We start from the raw sequence: 19696 nt of genomic DNA, 5'->3' as shown, positions 1-19696 counted from the left end.
GCCTTTCCCTTCCAGTCTGTTCCGTGGGAACAGAGCCCTGTCCCCTCTGCTCTGCCTTGCTCACCGCTCCGGCGGTTCTTGCCTGCTCTGACCCTTTGCTCGCTGCTCCGGCAGTCTCGCTCTGCTCTGACCCTTTGCTCGCTGCTCTGGCAGTCTTTCTCTGCTCTGACCCTTTGCTCGCTGCTCCGGCAGTCTCGCTCTGCTCTGACCCTTTGCTCGCTGCTCCGGCAGTCTCGCTCTGCTCTGACCCTTTGCTCGCTGCTCCGGCAGTCTCGCTCTGCTCTGACCCTTTGCTCGCTGCTCCGGCAGTCTCGCTCTGCTCTGACCCTTTGCTCGCTGCTCCGGCAGTCTTGCTCTGCTCTGACCCTTTGCTCGCTGCTTCGGCAGTCTTGCTCTGCTCTGACCCTTTGCTCGCTGCTCCGGCAGTCTTGCTCTGCTCTGACCCTTTGCTCGCTGCTCCGGCAGTCTCGCTCTGCTCTGACCCTTTGCTCGCTGCTCCGGCAGTCTCGCTCTGCTCTGACCCTTTGCTCGCTGCTCCGGCAGTCTCGCTTTGCTCTGACCCTTTGCTCGCTGCTCCGGCAGTCTCGCTTTGCTCTGACCCTTTGCTCGCTGCTCCGGCAGTCTCGCTTTGCTCTGACCCTTTGCTCGCTGCTCCGGCAGTCTCGCTTTGCTCTGACCCTTTGCTCGCTGCTCCGGCAGTCTCGCTCTGCTCTGACCCTTTGCTCGCTGCTCCGGCAGTCTCGCTCTGCTCTGACCCTTTGCTCGCTGCTCCGGCAGTCTCGCTCTGCTCTGACCCTTTGCTCGCTGCTCCGGCAGTCTCGTCTTGTTCTGCTCTTGCTCGCCGCTCTGGGCGGCCTCACTCTGCTGTTTGTCCACCGCATCTGCGGTTCTGTTCCTGAGTCCCAGTCTGTACTGGGTCCTATCCACTCGGTGCTCCAACCTGTCGTACCTGCCAGTACCTCCCTGCCTGCATACCAGTCGTGCTTACCAGCATCCGCCAGTCTGCATACCAGCCGTGTCTGCCTATACCCAGCAGTCTGTGTGCCAGCCTAACCTGCCTGTTCCTGTATTCCCCTGTGTGGGTCAACAGCCGTGTCCGGGGTCTGTCCTGGAGTAGCACCTGGTCCCTCTGCTCGGTTCCTCCTTGGTGCACTGGCGTTGTATGCCGTCGTGCGACCCTGGTTGGATCGGGTGGATACTTAGTTACGCCCCTCCAAGTATTCACTCTCCGGCACGGTCCAGTGGAATCACTACATATACACGCACATGCCACTCAGCCCGGGCGTGTGCATTACACAAGACATGTTTATAAAGTTAGTTTTATTCATCAAAAACTTTCTCATTGCTTTCTATGGGTGCAAAAACGCTACAAAAAGCTGCCTGATATGATGCCGATTTAAAAAAATGTTGCAGTTCTAAAATTAAGTCAGGAAAAAAACAAGTGTGTGCATAAGATTTCTGAAGTCTCACAGGTTTTACAGGTACTGTAAAAAAATGCTTCAAGTGAACAGGGCCTAAGGCTCTGATTTTGGATAATTTTAACTAACCTAGAAGTACAAAAACATTGTTGTGACCATAGGGGCATAGGACAAGATTGTTCATCCAGTCTCTTACAATTCACTTTCAAAAGTTTATATCGTAAATTCAGGATAATATCAGATATGGGCACTAGACTTTGATTTGTGGATCCTGGGGTTTACTCTATCATATCAGGAGTTGAGAAGGAATTTTTCACTAATATGGGGGATACAGCATCTACCCTCTGGGTTTTTATTGTCTTCCATTGAATCAGCACTTTAGAGTTATTGGTTTCACTTGGATTTTGTGGGGGGAGAGGGTACGCCCCAATCTTATCAACCATGAAACAATAATTGACATGATTTTTTTTTTTCAACCTTCAAATTGTAAAGATAAAACTAAAGCAAATTAGCGAAACAAAGATTCTTTATCTATAACTTATCCTAGCCACAATACCATACCTGATCTAGATTTCTCACCTGTACTGTACAATAAAAAGTTCCAGAAAAGTGCAGAAATACCACCTGAAGATCTTCGTTTTTGTATTTTCAGAATCTTTTATGATTAGTCAGACTTTGTCTGAGCATCAAATATACATCTGTTGCCTTGAAATAAAACTGCATCCTTCACAGATCTATACATGGACTACAACATGCCACGAATTCCATATAATTGAGCATTGACCTATTATTAGCCAAAAGGTCAAAGATGCCACCATATGCTTCTGTCATGCATAGTTTCATAGCTTTTAACGATGAAACTAAACAAGAGTCCATCACATTCAACCTTTATCCTAACACTGACTCTGTGGAAGACAAAAGCCCCATAAGGCAGATGAAAATTGCCCCATATTAGGGGAAAAATTCCTTCCTGACTCCACATACAGCAATCAGACTAGTTCCCTGGAGCAACAACCCAACACAGAATCTAGTGCCCATAACCTGTAATATTATATTTATGAAGAAAAGCATCCAGTCCATCCCTATACTTTTTTAGGGAATCCGCTATTGCATCATCATGAGGCTGAGAGTTCCATGGTCTCACTGCTCTTACAGTAAAGAATCTGCATCTGTAATTATGATCAATGTTCCTTATTCTAGATATAGAGGATGCCCCCTTATTGTCGTAGCTGGCCTAGGTGTAAAATTTAGAAAGATGTCTGTACTGTGCCTTCATGTATCTTTAGATTGTAATAAAATTGCCCCTAAGTCTTTGTTTTTCCAAATTAAATAACCCAAATTTGGTAACCAGTCTTGATATTGCAGTTCACCAACTCCCTTAATAACCTTGGCTGCTCTTCTCCACATCTGCTCTAGTTCAGCTATGTTCCTCTTATACACTGAAGCACAAAATTGTATACAGTATTCTAAGTGTGGCTTGTATAGGGGCAAAACTATGTTCTTGTCCTGAGTATTGTTGACTTAATGCATCCCATTTTATTATTTGCCTTGAAAGCAGCTGCCTGGCTCTGGTCACTAAAGTTGAGTTTGCGATCTACCAAAACAAGATTTTTTTCAGTGAAAGTTTTACCTAGTATTTTGCTATTTACTACATGTTTGCACATTTTATTCCTTCTATCCAAGTGCATGACCATATATTTATCTACATTACACTTCAATTGCAGTTTTTCAGCCCTAGCCACCAGCTTACATAAATCCCGATAATATGAAATTATCCTCCTCTGTGTTGATTACATTTCAGAGTTTGGCATAATCTGCAAATATTGAAATTCTACTCTGTATGTTCCCTACAAGGTTATTAATAAATGTTAAAAATAAGAGGGCCCAATACTGACCCCTGTGATGAACCATTATTTACTGTGACCCAATCCAAGTGTGTTCCATTAAAAAACATATTTTGTTTCCTATTACTAAGCCAATTGCACATATTTTCTCCTAGTCCTGTTGCTCTTATTTTGTGTGCCAACATTTTATGTGATACTGCATCAAATGCCTATAGATAGAGGGCATCCACATCTCTACCCTTTCCAAACATATGACAGACAGGTATGTCATATTTGCTAGTGCTTCCTGCAAATAGACATACCAGATCGTACATCACAACTGGAAGCTTGGCGTAACTGATAAGCGTTCCTGTTATAACAGCCAGGTCCAGTGCCAGCACCACCTTTGGCTGTTTAACCCTCCAAATGCAGCAATCCATAGCAATCATGGTATTTAGAAGCTTGTGAGAGGGATGGGGGTATCTCTCTCAATTCATCAGCACCACCATTTTGGGTTCTGTCTGAATCACCTATGACAAAGATTCAGATGGAAACCCTGATGTAATTGCTCAGCGAAGAACCCTTGATAGATGTGAACCGAGCCTTAAAAGTAATCCGAAATGTTACCAATAAAAACTTCAACTCAACCCACAAAAAAATAAGTCCCCATTCAGATCCATCATCTTTTAATGAAAATATAGGGGATAGGGGGTTTCCACGTTACTAGTAGCACAAAAGCTCTGGAAAGGTGACTTTGTCTCCCACCCCACCCACTGCCCCAAAGAAATCCAGTGAAATCTGCACTCCAAAATCCAAATGTCCCCCCACCCTACTAAATCCCACAGTGTGCATAAACCACAGTTAGCATCTACGTGTGCCATTATTGTAGTGAGTAGAACCCACTTAATTTACGGGGTGTGTGTTCCAAAAGCAGAAGCTGGGCAAAATGTATGGGGCAGTACTATGTATTTGGCACTACAATAGCATATTTGCAATGTTCACTCTGCAACATTTATTGTGTTTTTGTTTGTGGAAAACACCAATGGAGTCAATTCCCAGAGGTGTGTAATTTCCAAAATGGGGTCACTTAAGGGAGGTTTATGCTGTTCTGGCACTTGGAGGCCCTGTAAATAGAGTCTGCAAACCTTCCCTCATGAGCCCTGCCATGTGGCTATCGGTGTTGGGTGCAATTGTTGTGCAATTTTTTTCTTTTTATTTTGTGAATTTTGTGCTAAAGCAACATTTTCATGGAAAAAAATTGTTGTAAAAAGCTGTAAAACTCCACAATTCACCAGTTGGTTTAAAATGCTTACTACACCACTAGATAAATTGCTTGAGGGGTGAATTTTCCAAAGTGGGGTCATTTGTGGGGAATTTGTGCTGTTTTGGCATCACAGGGACTTTCCAAATGCGACATGGCGTCACAATCTATTCCAGCAAAAACTGTGCTACAAAAGTCAAATGGTGCTTCTTGCCTTCCGAGCCCTGCCGTGTGCCCCAACAGTTTTTTCTCTGATCACACATGGGGTATCTATGTATTTAGGAGAAATTGCATCACAAATTGTGGAGTTCATTTTCTCCTATCACCCTTGTAAAAATGAAAAATTCAAAGTACAAACATTGCTAATTTTTCCAAATTTGTATAAAATTTTAGATGTTTTCATATCTAAATAACAAATCATATTGACCTAAATTCACTACTATCATGAAGTACAGTGCATCACGAAAAAAACGGTCTCAAACTCGCTAGGATATGTGGGAGAGTTATGTTATGACACGTCAGATTTGAAAAAATTGGCCTGGTCAGGAAGGAAAAAAAAACAGGCTTCAAGGGGTTAATGCACCTCTGAATTGTTTTTTTTTTTTTTTTTTTTTGTCATTGTGCCCCCTTACAGCTCTTTTTAGCCATAGTGGTTTCCTCCTATTTCCAGCTTGTTTATTCCCATAGGGAATATATTGTGATCAGGTCCCATTTGCTTTGTGTACTTTTATTTTCAAGAACATTGTCCCAATTGATGGCAACAAGATAATCTCTCAGCTGTTGGAAATTCACCTTCCTGAAGCTTAGTCTCCTAGTAGCCCCTCTTTTATACTTTTATGGGAAAACTTATTATTTTGCTATCACTTTTAACCAAGCGAACCCCCCCCCCCACCCCCAACTCGTACATTTCCAATTCTGTCTGGTCTATTGGTTAACATTAGAGATGACCTCTCTCTTGTTGGGTCCAGTTGTGAAAGGTAATTGTCTTTTTCTTTTTCTGGACCTACAGATTTCTGCTCTTCAATTTATATCGGGGGGTAGTTGAAGTCCCCGATAATAATTACTTCTCCCTGATTCGCTGCCTAATCTGTTACACACCTGTCTTGGGTCTGGGCTCTGTTCCTTACACCCCGATCCACTAAACTTTCTTGTGCTCCACTTCAGGCTTTGAAGGTGGCCCGGTGTGCGCCCATGTGTTTATTTCCTAGGACTATATACAGTAAGGCCTCAAAAGACGCATACCTGTGTCTTGGTATTAAGACTTTAAAGTATAACATTTAGTTTGTCTGTGGTTTCCAGTCCCTAAATTACAGCTTTCAGGACCACGGCTAACTGGCTAGACTCTCCTGGACATCTCCTATATGCCTTCAGCTTCCATGGCTTTCAGACTTTCTAGTTACTCCAGAGTTCTGTCTTCTACCTGCTCCCGATCTTCTAGGACTTTTGCTGTGTGTCCAGCGGTCTCCAGGATGTCTCATAGCCGCCTGTGGTTTCCATGGTATATGGTCTTTCTTATTACTCTGGAGTTTTGTCTGCTACCTGTCTGCAGTCTCCATGACGCCTCCTGTCTGCCTGTGGCTTGCAGTCCTTGAGATTCCAGTCTGCCTGCGAACTTCAGTCTTCAGTAACTCTGCAATCTGCTTGCGGTCTTCAGTAACTCTGCTATCCGTGTCCTGTGTAGCTTACCCGCTTGCTGCATCAATGCCTGTGGTCCATGTGCCCATCTGGACCTTGGGCTTAGAGAATCCATCTCACTTAGTGAGCCCACTTTGCATAACAATCTATTTGCTTTGAGGATAGTAGGAAGGCAGCTGCTAAAGTCCTGGCTGAGAGGTATGTGTCACCAAGGTGGCTAGCCTCGGTGATGTAAGTCCTGTAGATAAAAGGTTCCGGCAATAGTAGGTTGATATTAAGTTTTTAATAAGATAAAATTTTGTGTCTGGGTTTTAGGAGCAACCAGAAGAGCTTGAGTGAGAATGGTGGCTCCCATAGCTCCAGTCCGAGCTTTCCAGGTCGTATTTAAGGCAGCTGAGCTGTCTCACAGTTGTCTGGGTGTGGCGGGGGGGGGCGGGAAGACCCTCTAGTGCTGGACAGACTCTGCCACTGTCTGAAAGCGCTGAACCTTGATTTAATACGGATGAGCCCGCATTGTTGGACATTGACCGCCAGTGTATGGACTGTTTTCTTTTTGTTTACCGTTGTGATAAATAAGGCTGTTTTATTGTTTTGAGTCCTGTGGAAGCTTATGGAGACAATAAACCTCGCCTTGTTGGACCAGAGATGGTGACTGTGTATGCTAGCGGCTACCCAAAGAACATGTATCCTTTCAGGGTGTTTTCTGCGGCTTCCACTATACTTGGAGACTGATAACAAACCCCTATCAGTATTTTATTATTCTTTCTCCCTGCCATTATTTCCATCCATAGGAACACTACATTTTCATTGGCCTCACATATACAATCACACAGGATCGGGAAGATTTAATGTATAAGCAAAACTCTCACTATCTACACTACACTATGTTCCCCTCCTTTAGAGTAATTGCCCTCTTCCAATCCCTAGCTTAAACATTCTTCCAACATTCTAGCCATTCTTTCTCCCAGAGCAGCTGCACCCTCCCCATTAAAGTGCATCCTATCCCTAGCGTAAAGCCTGTAGTCAACATAGAAATCAGCCCAGTTCTCCAGGAACCCAAAACCTTCCTTCCTACACCAATTCCTGAGACACTTGCCCTAATCACTCATTGCCTCTTTGGTTTGGCACATGTTACAGGTAATATTTCAGAGACTACTACCTTTTAACGTCTTTTGCCTTAAAGCGGTTGTCTGCTACTTTATATTGATGGCCTCTTGGGCATTTCTCTGCCCCAGACATTGACAGCATTTGGGAAGAAGGGGTAAAAGTGCATGCCCCCAGAGAAGATTCTAAATAAATGCCCTCTTGGACTGCAAGGAGAAATTTCACATACTGCTCTCCAAAAGAAACAAATGCGAATATCTCTGCAATGAAGAGACATGGCGCGAAATGGAAAAAAAGCAGCAGAATCAGGGGCACTCTGAGATTTTAACAAGGCATTTAACTTTTGCACAATTGACAGGTCTTCTTTAAAAACAGTTGCTTTTACTAAGCTGCAATACAACCTGCAACTCGCTGCATTATTTCCTAAGGCAAACTATGTTTGACCCATATTTTCTCAGGATCTTTCCAAATCACCAGTTCTGAAAGAAACATGCATTTTTGAGTTACCAAAAGATAAGCAAGTTAGCTGCAACTTGTGGGTAAAATATTACTGAGAAACATTCTTGACTTCGGTTAATCTTTAACAGCTGTAAACTAAAAAATTTAACAATAAGGGAAAATGTTTCAAAACCAAAATGTGTTGACAATAAAAAGCAAAAATAAAAACCTAAGCTCAATAAATACCACAAGGAAATTTTTTTGGGGGGTTTGCTGTAAACCAATCGGATATCCATCACAATATCTCACTTTATTGATAACTGGGTGTAAAGTGGGTATTGGGGTAGCAGTTGCACCTGTGGCTTAAAGCTTAGAAGGGCCCAAAAGGTCACTTTAGCCCTTTATGAGAAAACCAATAAAATTAAATACCTGAGATAGTTGGGGCCCTGTTGGAGATTTTGTGTTCAGGCCCACGAGCTTGAGTCAATCGCCCCAAACAAGTCTCTTCTGCTTGTTGCCTGTCCTTAGCAGTGGTTTCCTAACAGCTATTTTACCATGAAGGCCTGCTGTACAAAGATTTTTCTGTATTTTCCTGACTATGAAAATTGTACATTCACACTGAAGGCATCAAAACTATGAATTAACACATGTGGAATTATATACTTACCAAAAAAGTGTGAAACAACTGAAAATATGTCTTATATTCTAGATTCTTCAAAGTAGCCACCTTTTGCTTTGATGACTGCTTTGCACACTTTTGCCATTCTCTTGATGAGCTTCAAGAGGTAGTCACCGGAAATGGTTTTCACTTCACAGGTGTGCCCTGTCAGGTTTAATAAGTGGGATTTCTAGCCTTATAAATGGGGTTGGGACCATCAATTGTGTTGTGCAGAAGTCTGGTGAATACACAGCTGATAGTCCTACTGAATAGACTGTTAGAATTTGTATTATGGCAAGAAAAAAGCAGCTAAGTAAAGAAAAAAGAGTGGCCATCATTACTTTAAGAAATGAAGGTCAGTCAGTCCGAAAAATTGGGAAAACGTTGAAAGTATCCCCAAGTGCAGTTGCAAAAACCATCAAGCGCTACAGAGAAACTGGCTCACATGAGGACCGCCCCAGGAAAGGAAGACCAAGAGTCACCTCTGCTTCTGAGGATAAGTTTATCCGAGTCACCAGCCTCAGAAATCGCAGGTTAACAGCAGCTCAGATTAGAGACCAGGTCAATGCCACACAGAGTTCTAGCAGCAGACACAGCTCTTCAACAACTGTTAAGAGGAGACTTTGTGCAGCAGGCCTTCATGGTAAAAGAGCTGCTAGGAAACCACTGCTAAGGGCAGGCAACAAGCAGAAGAGACTTGTTTGGGCTAAAGAACATAAGGAATGGACATTAGACCAGTGGAAATCTGTGTTTTGGTCTGATGAGTCCAAATTTGAGATCTTTGGTTCCAACCACCGTGTCTTTGTGTGATGCAGAAAAGGTGAACGGATGGATTCTACATGCCTGGTTCCCACCGTGAAGCATGGAGGAGCAGGTGTGATGGTGTGGGGGTGCTTTGCTGGTGACACTGTTGGGGATTTATTCAAAAATGAAGGCATACTGAACCAGCATGGCTACCACAGCATCTTGCAGTGGCATGCTATTCCATCCGGTTTGCGTTTAGTTGGACCATCATTTATTTTTCAACAGGACAATAACCCCAACCTCCAGGCTGTGTAAGGGCTATTTGACCAAGAAGAAGAGTGATGGGGTGCTACGCCAGATGACCTGGCCTCCACAGTCACCAGACCTGAACCCAATCGAGATGGTTTGGGGTGAGCTGGACCGCAGAGTGAAGGCAAAAGGGCCAACAAGTGCTAAGCATCTCTGGGAACTCCTTCAAGATTGTTGGAAGACGATTTCCGGTGACTACCTCTTGAAGCTCATCAAGAGAATGCCAAGAGTGTGCAAAGCAGTCATCAAAGCAAAAGGTGGCTACTTTGAAGAACCTAGAATATAAGACATATTTTCAGTTGTTTCACACTTTTTTGTTAAGTATATAATTCCACATGTGTTAATTCATAGTTTTGATGCCTTCAGTGTGAATGTACAATTTTCATAGTCATGAAAATACAGAAAAATCTTTAAATGAGGTGTGTCCAAACTTTTGGTCTGTACTGTACGTACGTACGTACATACATACATACATACATACATACATACATACATACATACTTCCTGACAATGAAAGGGTTTTGCTGACCACCGACATGTGGTCTTAGCTGAAGACTAGCAGTATGTGATAGACCACCGATTCTTATACTAGCTGTGGATTAGCTGTGTCTGAGTAGCCATAAATAGGGGGCTTGCAGTAGCTAGAAATAGGCAAGCTCTGCATACACCTATATCACACGTACACATAGGATTCAGAATGAAATACCCGATAAGACTAGCGCTCCCAGATTTGCAAGGATTGGAAAAATTAACCTGAAGAAGGCTATGTGTTTATTTTATAGCCGAAACGCGTTGTTTTATTATTTTAATATATACTATATCGAGAAAATAGAGTGAAATAAATCTTTTGAAGATTAAAGAGTTAATTTTTCCAATCCTTGCAAATCTGGGAGCGCTAGTCTTATCGGGTATTTCATTCTGAATCCTATCCTACGGATGCCTAGCTGAGAGATCCTGTGACACCTGTGATGAAGCTGCATACCTGAGGAGTTGGATACTGAAACAAGACAGTGAGGTTGACGTGCAATATTACAAGATAATTTAAAGGTGAGCTTAAAACCTTTTTTCCTTTTTCTAACCTACATAGAAAATCTACACTTAGATCTGCGCTTGTTCTTCGACCTCTCCCTATCTTTTAGACCCCACAGCCTTGAGGTCGCAACTGTTGTTTTACACGTACACATGGCACACCAAGTGACCATGAATGGGTTGTAAGAAGTGAAAAAACATGTAACAGTTATAGCTCCTCCATGTTTTCAAAACTCCTTCATATCACATGAATAAGACTCTTCAATTTAATAAAACAGTCATGTTGTTACATACGGACAATAACATGCTGCCACTATTTATGTGAACAGTATGGCGCTATTTGCACTATTTTGTTGTTATGATTATTTATTTTAAAAAAAATATATAGTACAATTTTATATCTACAGAAAGATAAATATTTGCCCAGTAAAACAAAATATGAGTGATTCTGGTATATAGCTATGGATCAAGGGGCAAAATTAATTTCCAGCCAAGCATTGAATATACTTGGGGCTGCACACGCCTACATTGGTAGATATGTGTAGGCATGTTGTAGGCAGGGCGATTAAATAACTGGTGGCATTATGTTAATCTTGTAAGGAGAACTTGGTGGGTTTACTTAACTTTATTAAATAATCAAAGTAATATCTTGTGATATACATTGAAATTTACAGATGAATTCTAGACGTTCTGCATAGATGAAAGCATAAAGAGATACAAAAAGTGTCAGAAAGGATTACGGTATTTTTCGGACTGTAAGACACACTTTTTTCCTCCAAAATTTTGGAGGAAAGTGGGGGGTGAGTCATCTAGTCCGACACATTATAATATATATATAAAATAAAGCGCAGCAGCACTCCATTATGGCCAAAATACATAAAGACAATAAAAACCTTTGATTTAAACGGTGTTATTACTCAATGAACTTTACTTACAAAAAACTGAGGTTCTTAGCGCATAAATTGGCCAATTCATGTGTGACCATCAACCGCTGCAAGGTGACCTCCCATCTGATGGGTTCTACTCTGCCTACATGCCTCTCGGGCTTCAAGCCTATGACTCTGGACAGCCCAAGAGAGGCATGTAGGCAGAGTAGAACCCATCAGATGGGAGGTCACCTTGCAGCTGTTGATGGTCACACATGAATTGGCCAATTTATGCGCTAAGAACCTCAGTTTTTTGTAAGTAAAGTTCATTGAGTAATAACACAGTTTAAATCAAAGGTTTTTATTGTCTTTATGTATTTTGGCCATAATGGAGTGCTGCGCTTTCTTTTTATATATCTTATTCAGTTTCTGCAGCTTGCACCTGTTCACATTAGAATGTGCTGGTCAGATAGATATAGATATATATCTATCTATCTATCTATCTATCTCCCCCTGGGCCGTGGGGCAATAGGGGAACGATGGGGGTAGTAGTGGCGACCCGGTCCGTGGCTCAGGGTGGTCAGACCAGTGGTAGTCCCTTTATAAGTTTTAAGTGATGTCCGACTACGCCACCCGTGGATTGCGGTTATTAGGAACCGCCGCTGCAAGGCAGACCGCTGGGCCTGATGATGTATGCAACTGGGATAGTGTGACTCCCCACGGGAAGAGTGCGGCCCCAGGGCAGTATAATGGAAGATGGGGGTGGTGTAGGGTGTCCCAGTGCCATTAGTGCTGGAGGAACAAGGAGCACGCAGACAACAGGTTGCAGTCCAGGGTCTTTACTAGAACAGGTGAACTGACCCACAATCAGTCCCGGCTAGGAGGGGACCTGGATGTCTAAGAGCAATTGGGAAATTGGCCCTGGTCAGGGTGAGGGTGTAGGCCTACCGTGCTCTCTGCGCTCCTTCTGGCTATCTCCTCCTGATAGGGTAACAGCCCACGGTCCGAGCTCTCCGTGTATTCTCGCCTGTATGGCCTGCAACGTGGGTCCCTTTCTACTCCCGGCCTGGTACGGCTTTGCTGGTCCCTTCTGTTGTGGCAGAGCCTCCGGGCTTCTTAGGCCAAGGAACATACAGTCCCCTGCGGACTGGTTATCTGCTGCAGGACGTGGAATCCTCGCAGCCTCAGACTCCAAAGTCTGGTAAATTGAGTTCTTTGTCTGCCAAGACAGGCTCACTTCGCCTCTTGTCTCTGGCTTATGGCTCTTCTCCTGCCACACTTCCTCTTAGGGTGCAATACAACTGTCCCTCACAGCTCTGCGACAAATCTCAATCCTGAGACAGGTCGTCCAGTTCTCTCTAACCCTGCCCCCAGTTCCAGCTTTTATAGGGGCAGCCTGCTCCCCCTACTGGCCTGAGACAGGAGGTACTGCATGCTAATGTTCCCCTGACTAGAGAACCTCCCCCTTGCTCTCAGACACAGCTTTATTATATTTGTGGCATCCAGGCCAGGGTTATATATATATATATATATATATATATATATATATATATATATATATATATATATATATATATATATATATATATATATATATATATATATATATATATATATATATATATATACATACATACATACATACATACATACATACATACATACATACATACATACATACAGTACAGACCAAAAGTTCGGACACACCCTCTCATTTAAAGATTTTTCTGTATTTTCATGACTATGAAAATTGTACATTCACACTGAAGGCATCAAAACTATGAATTAACACATGTGGAATTATATACTTAACAAAAAAGTGTGAAATAACTGAAAATATGTCTTATATTCTAGGTTCTTCAAAGTAGCCACCTTTTGCTTTGATGACTGCTTTGCACACTCTTGGCATTCTCTTGATGAGCTTCAAGAGGTAGTCACCGGAAATGGTATTCACGTCACAGGTGTGCCCTGTCAGGTTCAATAAGTGGGATTTCTTGCCTTATAAATGGGGTTGGGACCGTCAGTTGTGTTGTGCAGAAGTCTGGTGGATACACTGCTGATAGTCCTACTGAATAGACTGTTAGAATTTGTATTATGGCAAGAAAAAAGCAGCTAAGTAAAGAAAAAAGAGTGGCCATCATTACTTTAAGAAATGAAGGTCAGTCAGTCCGAAAAATTGGGCAAACTTTGAAAGTATCCCCAAGTGCAGTTGCAAAAATTATCAAGCGCTACAAAGAAACTGGCTCACATGAGGACCGCCCCAGGAAAGGAAGACCAAGAGTCACCGAAATCACAGGTTAAGTATATAATTCCACATGTGTTAATTCATAGTTTTGATATCTTCAGTGTGAATGTACAATTTTTAAAGTCATGAAAATACAGAAAAATCTTTAAATGAGAAGGTGTGTCCAAACTTTTGGTCTGTACTGATAGATATATATATATATATATATATATATATATATATATATATATATATATATATATATATATATATATATAATAAATCCGAGTTTTACTTTTTGTATTGAAGAACTGAAATAAATTAACTTTTTGATGATATTCTAATTTTGTGAGAAGCACCTGTATATCCACAGAATATGCCATAAATGTAGATTTGAGTCCCAGAATGGAACCTGCACCTATCTTGAGAGTGGGCCCTGAAGTGCGGCAGTGCCTGTGCCACTCGTGTATGGGAATTCCAACCACCTCTTCAGTGACATTCACCAGTGATGGGACTTGGTTCTCAAGATGGGTGCCATTTGTGTGACCCACTTCTATCCACTATACATTTATGGCATATCCTGTGGATGTATCATTAATGTATCAAAATTTGAAGACTCTTTTATTCATAGAATAGTTAACGGGAACCTGTCATGTCCCCAAACATTATCAACCTGCTGCTATTACATTAATCTGCAGGTTAATAGCAGTACAGTTCTGTGCGGGTGCCTTACTGAAAGCGCAACTTCTGGGAGGAAATAAACTTTACTCCTCCAGTGAGCCACTGGCCTTCAGTCATAGGGGTGCGGCTGGAGCAGTTACAATACACAATGAGTGGGGACTGTAAGCATGCCCTGGAACTTTGATTGACAGCTCGCTCTTCACAGATGTGCTGCAGAGTGAGCTGTCAATCAAAGTGTCAGGGCATGCTTACAGTTGCCGCTCACTGTGTATTGTAGTCTCTCCAGGCACGCCTCTATGACTGAAGGCCAGTGTAACGGGGATTGTGGTGGAACCACTGTGCCGTGAACCGAGGAAAGCCTGGAGGGGCGTAACTAGGCGAACACCTGACTCTTCGCTAGAGTCCCTGATGGTGGGGTTTGACTTGACTCCAGATGGACTCCTGGTGCTACTCCAAGACAGACCTCTAACACACGGCAGCTGACCCCTAAAGGGTCAGGTAGTTAGAACAGCCAGGAATAGGTAAAATTGGCAAGTACAGGCAGGCACAGCAGGAATACTGGAAGACAAGGCAGGTGTAGATAGGTAAGGCTAGAATAGACTGACACGGCAGGTGCAGGCAGGTATGGCTAGTGTACAGACTGGCGCGGCAGGTGCAGGCAGGTATGGCAAGTGCAGGCAGGTACGGCTGTTATACAAACAGGCACAGCAGGTGCATGCAGTTACAGCTGGTATACAGGTAGGTACTGGAAGAAGAACTAGGACAGGGGACCTGAGAACTAGCAAGCATGCAAACAAGCATATATGTTGTTCAGGCACCTCCCAACAGGTGGAGGTGCCTTAAATAATGCCTTTTGAGTCGGTGCGCCCTGTCTCTTTAAGAGACTGGGAGCACGCACTCCCTAAGTGAAGTACACAGGGATCGAAGATTAAATTGAGATGAAGAGGTAAAGACAGCGGTGAATTCGTGGCTCACAGCTCAGCCTAAAATATATATTTTTAAGAGGGAATATGAAAGGTTGTTAACAGATGGACAAAATGCGTTGATAATCAGGGAAATTACAGTATATTGAAAAATGATAGATTTGTCTTTTCATAAAGTTGATTAAGTCGCCAGAGTGTGGATAGTTTTCGACTTACCCTCACTTCGTGAGATAACATTTCTTAGTAAAACTTATCACTTCACTGATAAAACATTATTATAAAAGGACTACAACAGAGCTAATAACTGTCTATATACTGAAAACCATGTAAAATAATCTGATAATCAGTTCCAAAGGAAAATAATCCAACTCTATCCTCAGAGTAAATTGTATAACGTTTGTAGTCACAGATTCTACTTTGCTGTAACCCCTAAATATCCCCTCCCCCGACCCGCAGATTCTAGTCCATGTGTCACCGCTGCCAAGTAGAGCTGGCTTCATATTTCCTCACTTGGAACAGACAAACTGTTTAGAAAAGTCGACTCTTTGCCAATAGCAAAACCAGAATGAACTAGATGGGGCTGCCTCCAAGCTGTTCTACTTTTTAGAAAATCCAAATGTGCAATTAGTTGCAGATCCAGCAATTTTGTCCCACAGCAAGCAAAATCTGATTTTTGCTTTGTGGTATTTGAAAGGCGTATCCTTCTAAACTTGGAACACGTACTTGTTACGATAGTTGACTATCTCACACCGTGCACAACTGCTGAGAAATCTTGTGTGTAGTTCATGATATTTCTTAAAGGGCATTTCAATAGAGTCAACACTCCGAAGCCATCTATATGGGCATGTAGGTCATAGTTCAATAAAATGGTACCTTGATATCTGTGATCCAATATTTTATTTCAGCGAAATCCACATTTTTCCTAATATATGTAAATGAGCTATTAAGATCTATGGGCCAGACACAGATCTCCCCGAGAATCTGCCTTCAGAGTTGATTATAAATGAAAGGGGAGTTACCAATGTGAGACATGTAATCACTGACAGTCTGTTCTCCTGATCTACATGTCTCACACTGTTAATGCCCTTTTCATTTAAAATAATCTCTGGAGGCAAATTCTTAGGGGGATCTGTGTCCGGCCCATAGATCTTAATAGCTTATTTACATATTAGAAAATATTTAGATTTCTCTGGAATAAAACCTCGGATTGCAGATATCAAGGTATAATTTTATTCAACTTTCTATGACCTACATACCCATATAGATGGCTTAGGAGGGTTGATCCTACTAACAGATTCCCTTTAATTGGGCTATCTCATAACAGGTAACAGTTTTAATATAAGAGCCATTCCAGAGACCCAGGAAAGTGGCTTATCCTGGGTCCATATTTAAATGTCATGTGTGACAAGTGTCATATTAAAGTGTTATTCCAATCAAAGACCTCTATGGTATATCCATAGATCCTCACCCTAAGGCTATGTTCACACGTTCAGTATTTGGTCAGTATTTCACATCAGTATTTGTAAGTCAAAACCAGGAGTGGGTGTAAAATGAAGAAGTGGTGACGTGTTTCTGTTTGTTATACTTGTTATCTGGTTGTTCCTTTCCTGGTTTTGGCTTACAAATACTGATGTGAAATGCTAACCAAAATACTGTTGTGTGAAAGTAGTCTAAGGGCCCACTCACACTGCCGTATTTTCTCTTTTATGCGAGAGAATCGGGCCGATTTATGCTAATGACACTCGGCTCAAACGCTGTCAGAGTTTGATCCGAGTGTCATCTTACTGTGATCCAATTCTCTCGCATGAGAGAATCGCATCACCGGTGCAGAGAAGACGAAGAACTTAATTTCTCCATCTTCTACATTGTCTGTACGTATACATCGGACTGCACTCGGATCACATCTGGGTGCAGTCGGATGTTTTACACGCACCCTTAGACTTATATGGGTGCACTAGGTCCAATTTGCAGAGCCGCTCACAGCATGCTGCGATTATTTACTCATGGCAAATCGGCATGAGAAAAAAATCGCAGATCTGCACTGCCCCATAGTATAAATTGGGCTGAATGCTATCCGGTAAAACATCGCATTGCACTCTGCCGTGTTATACACTAGTGTGAGCGTACCCTAAACCTGGCCATATCCATGAGATAGCTGTCCGCCGAGATAATGTTTGTCTGACCCCGATCTCTCCCGACTCCCCCATACATATAAATGTTCAGCTCCGCTAAGCATATTGTGTTTTTGATGGAGAGCAGAGAAAGCCGCTGTCAGACACCTTTTGGCAGCAGCTTATCTCCCCTGACTACAAAAGGATCATGATCGAGTGTTCCAATTCCAACTGCCGGATCCTTCTCTTCCCCTGTCATCATCTCTCCAGGGAGAGTCAAGTGGGTCCCCATACATATCAAATGGTCGTCCAGTCCTGCCAAAATCAGTGGGTTTGACAAAATGTTATCAAGTGTTCATGAGGACCTTAACAGATACCGCATCCAGGTGGGGGAATAAAAGTGCTGCTTTTTTGTTTCTGTAGTTCCTAAAGAAATAAATGGAGTAAGTTATGCATATTCGTAGCCAATTTGTTTATTCTATACATGGAGACCTCTGTCATGGAGATAGGTGAAGGTTCCCGCATTCAGATATTTATGGCATGTCCTGTACATATGTCATAAATGTCTATAATTGTTATAGCACAACCTATTCCCAACTGGGCATCACATATTCCCAGGTTGTGTGATAACTTGCTAATCTCTGGGGTCTGTGGTGTGACTTGAAGCTAATGGGGCCCCAATGCAAAATTTCGAACAGGGTCACCATATCATACCTTTTTAATAGTACAGGTCTTTTCATATGTACCAAAGGGACCTTTTGGGTACTCTAGACTCAAAGACCAAGGTGTGACTGCAACCCCTCGCTCACCACAATTACTCCTCTGGCTTGGGGTCCAACTGTGGGATCCCCACTGATCCTGAGATTGAGTCTGAAATACCCTATTAAAATGAAGTGGTGGAAAAAAATTATCCGATCATTACAGAATTCCTTATTCAAAATCCAACATGACCTCTGTCACTCCTGATTAAATGACATTATTTAATATTCCGGCGTCCGTTAAAATTAATTTTAATGTTATCTCCTAGGATTTTGGGCTCGAGAAGTTGGGAAGTTGATCGGACTTGCCCATCCTCTTATTCCTGTGCACCATCAGTATGTGGTTACTGGGACAGTTCCTGAAGTGAAAGCCTTGAAGAAGGAGCTCCCGGTTCTTAGAGACCTCGAAGGCTCATACTACTTGCGCCAGGAGCGTGACGGACTATTATTTGGTCCGTATGAAAGTCAAGAGAAGATGAAATTACAACAATCCTGGGTTACAGACGGAGTCCCACCAGGTATCTAAATATATTAACCCTTTATACATGAAGTTATTTTGTAATGTCACTGTTGCTTTGCTGTAATAGATGAGAAGAATTGGTGTTTTGCATTTTAGCCAAACCTTGAGCCCTCCTCACATGTCTTTTATAGGAAATACTTACATTCTGTATGAAATAACAATGCTGGAGCATCTTTTCTTTGAAATCTGTATTATTCTGTTCCTGGTGTCACCATTTCTCATCAGTTAGGCATGCTCTTGCATGCTATGACATTGGCCAATCAATAGTGACAATATTAGGGTAAGTTCACACAACCGATAGCTCCACATCTGAGAAAAACGGTTCGACTATTCTGATCGGACTTTAATCAGAATGGCATCAGTTTTTCTCAGTTGTGGAGAGAGGGGAAAAAACGAAGCTTCTCTACCTTCTCCATTCTGTCAGTTCGTAAAAATCCGAACTGTACGATTTTTTTTCACGAGCACATAGACTTCCATTGCATATTTTAATCTGACACTCAAATCAAAATCGGACATGTCTCCGATTTTTTTTCTGTTGTCCACTAGGTCCAAAGTCAAAATCAGACATGTGCACATAGAATATCATAGTTACAAGCACTATCCATGACAATCAAGGGTAGCACTCATACAAGAAAATGGGTCGTGTGGACAAGCCCTTAGAGTGAGTAGAGAGAAAAGCTATTGTAAGGGATTGTTGATGACCAATTGTCAATATATTCATACATTTCCAGGCGGCATAACAAAGGAATTGTAAAATACAGTGTTCTTAGGAAAGGTAGACCAGAATTTATATTTTTATAAGGAATACAAGTATTTACTAAAACAGCTATGTCATATTAAGTAAGAATAAAGGAGCCACAGCTCGTACTGTTCTACACAATGGTGAACCCATAACATCCTATATTTGGGGCAGATAAGGTCCATCTATGATTTTTCCCTCCCCAGTACTCTGCTGCTCAGACATATTGCGCCATGTGAACAACATGCAATTTGGCAACTCTGTCTTGGCATTTCCTGATTTTCCTACTCCTGCCCTCATAATAAAGTAATCCCAAAGTGCAATATTTCCAATTGTCTGTTAACTCATGTAACACAAAGATGAAATAATTGCATAACAAAAAATGGTTAACCCTACTATTGCCTCCACGTCACATGCCTGCCACATCTATGACTTGTATGGGTGTCACTGGAAAG

General features: G+C 42.3%; 1 protein-coding gene across 2 annotated transcripts in view; it reads left to right on the top strand.

The window, feature by feature from the left end:
• DMGDH (dimethylglycine dehydrogenase) overlaps window positions 1–19696 on the top strand; it is a 112318-nt gene that overhangs the window by 45385 nt on the left and 47237 nt on the right. For both annotated transcript variants that reach the window (XM_073680178.1, XM_073680177.1), the window contains one exon: window positions 18252–18500. In XM_073680178.1, the coding sequence (XP_073536279.1) occupies window positions 18252–18500 (249 nt within the window). The remainder of the gene's footprint in view (window positions 1–18251; window positions 18501–19696) is intronic.

Source organism: Phyllobates terribilis, unplaced genomic scaffold (assembly GCF_046119375.1).
Source record: "Phyllobates terribilis strain yellow unplaced genomic scaffold, ASM4611937v1 Scaffold_1__5_contigs__length_1240528914, whole genome shotgun sequence".
NCBI lineage: Eukaryota > Metazoa > Chordata > Amphibia > Anura > Dendrobatidae > Phyllobates > Phyllobates terribilis.
This window is presented reverse-complemented; position numbering and strand designations above follow the sequence as displayed.